The sequence below is a fragment of the Coregonus lavaretus genome, assembly GCF_964263955.1.
Source record: "Coregonus lavaretus genome assembly, contig: HAP1_SCAFFOLD_779, whole genome shotgun sequence".
Lineage (NCBI taxonomy): Eukaryota > Metazoa > Chordata > Actinopteri > Salmoniformes > Salmonidae > Coregonus > Coregonus lavaretus.
The window spans coordinates 122,501-122,940 of record NW_028158199.1 but is presented as its reverse complement, the minus strand read 5'-3'; the positions used below and the strand labels follow the sequence as shown (position 1 = coordinate 122,940).

General features: G+C 56.4%; 1 protein-coding gene across 1 annotated transcript in view; it reads left to right on the top strand.

Moving 5' to 3' along the window:
- Nucleotides 1-293: 293 nt before the first annotated feature.
- LOC311124313 (histone H2A) overlaps nucleotides 294-440 on the top strand; it is a gene marked incomplete at both ends in the record, with an annotated part of 387 nt that continues 240 nt past the window's right edge. Inside the window, one exon of the mRNA XM_084198478.1 lies at nucleotides 294-440. This exon is cut by the window's right edge and continues 240 nt beyond it. Coding sequence (XP_084054604.1) covers nucleotides 294-440 — 147 coding nt within the window.

The following is a 440-nucleotide window of genomic DNA, read 5'->3' as shown; positions in this document are numbered from 1 at the left end:
TGTTTGTTTCCCATTTGGAGAGAAATAATGTGAGGATTTCATGTCGGACATTTTGGCGCTCACGCGAAATGACACAAAGTAACAAAGTCGGAGGGACACAAAGTAGCCTCTCACTCGCTGCCTGTGGGTGGGAACCGGCTTAGGGCTGTCTGTCTGTCTGTCCCTCGCTCCAATTGGATAAGGCCACACCGGCCCGGTGGCCAATCGTTGCCTCTTGTGGCGAGGTATAAGTACGGCTCTCGAAGTGGCGAGCGGCTCATTCAGACTTTCTGTGACTTTCTCAAGATACCAATATGAGCGGAAGAGGCAAAACCGGAGGCAAGGCCAGGGCGAAGGCAAAGACCCGTTCATCCCGTGCCGGGCTCCAGTTCCCCGTGGGCCGTGTGCACAGGCTACTGCGCAAAGGCAACTACGCCGAGCGTGTGGGCGCTGGCGCACCA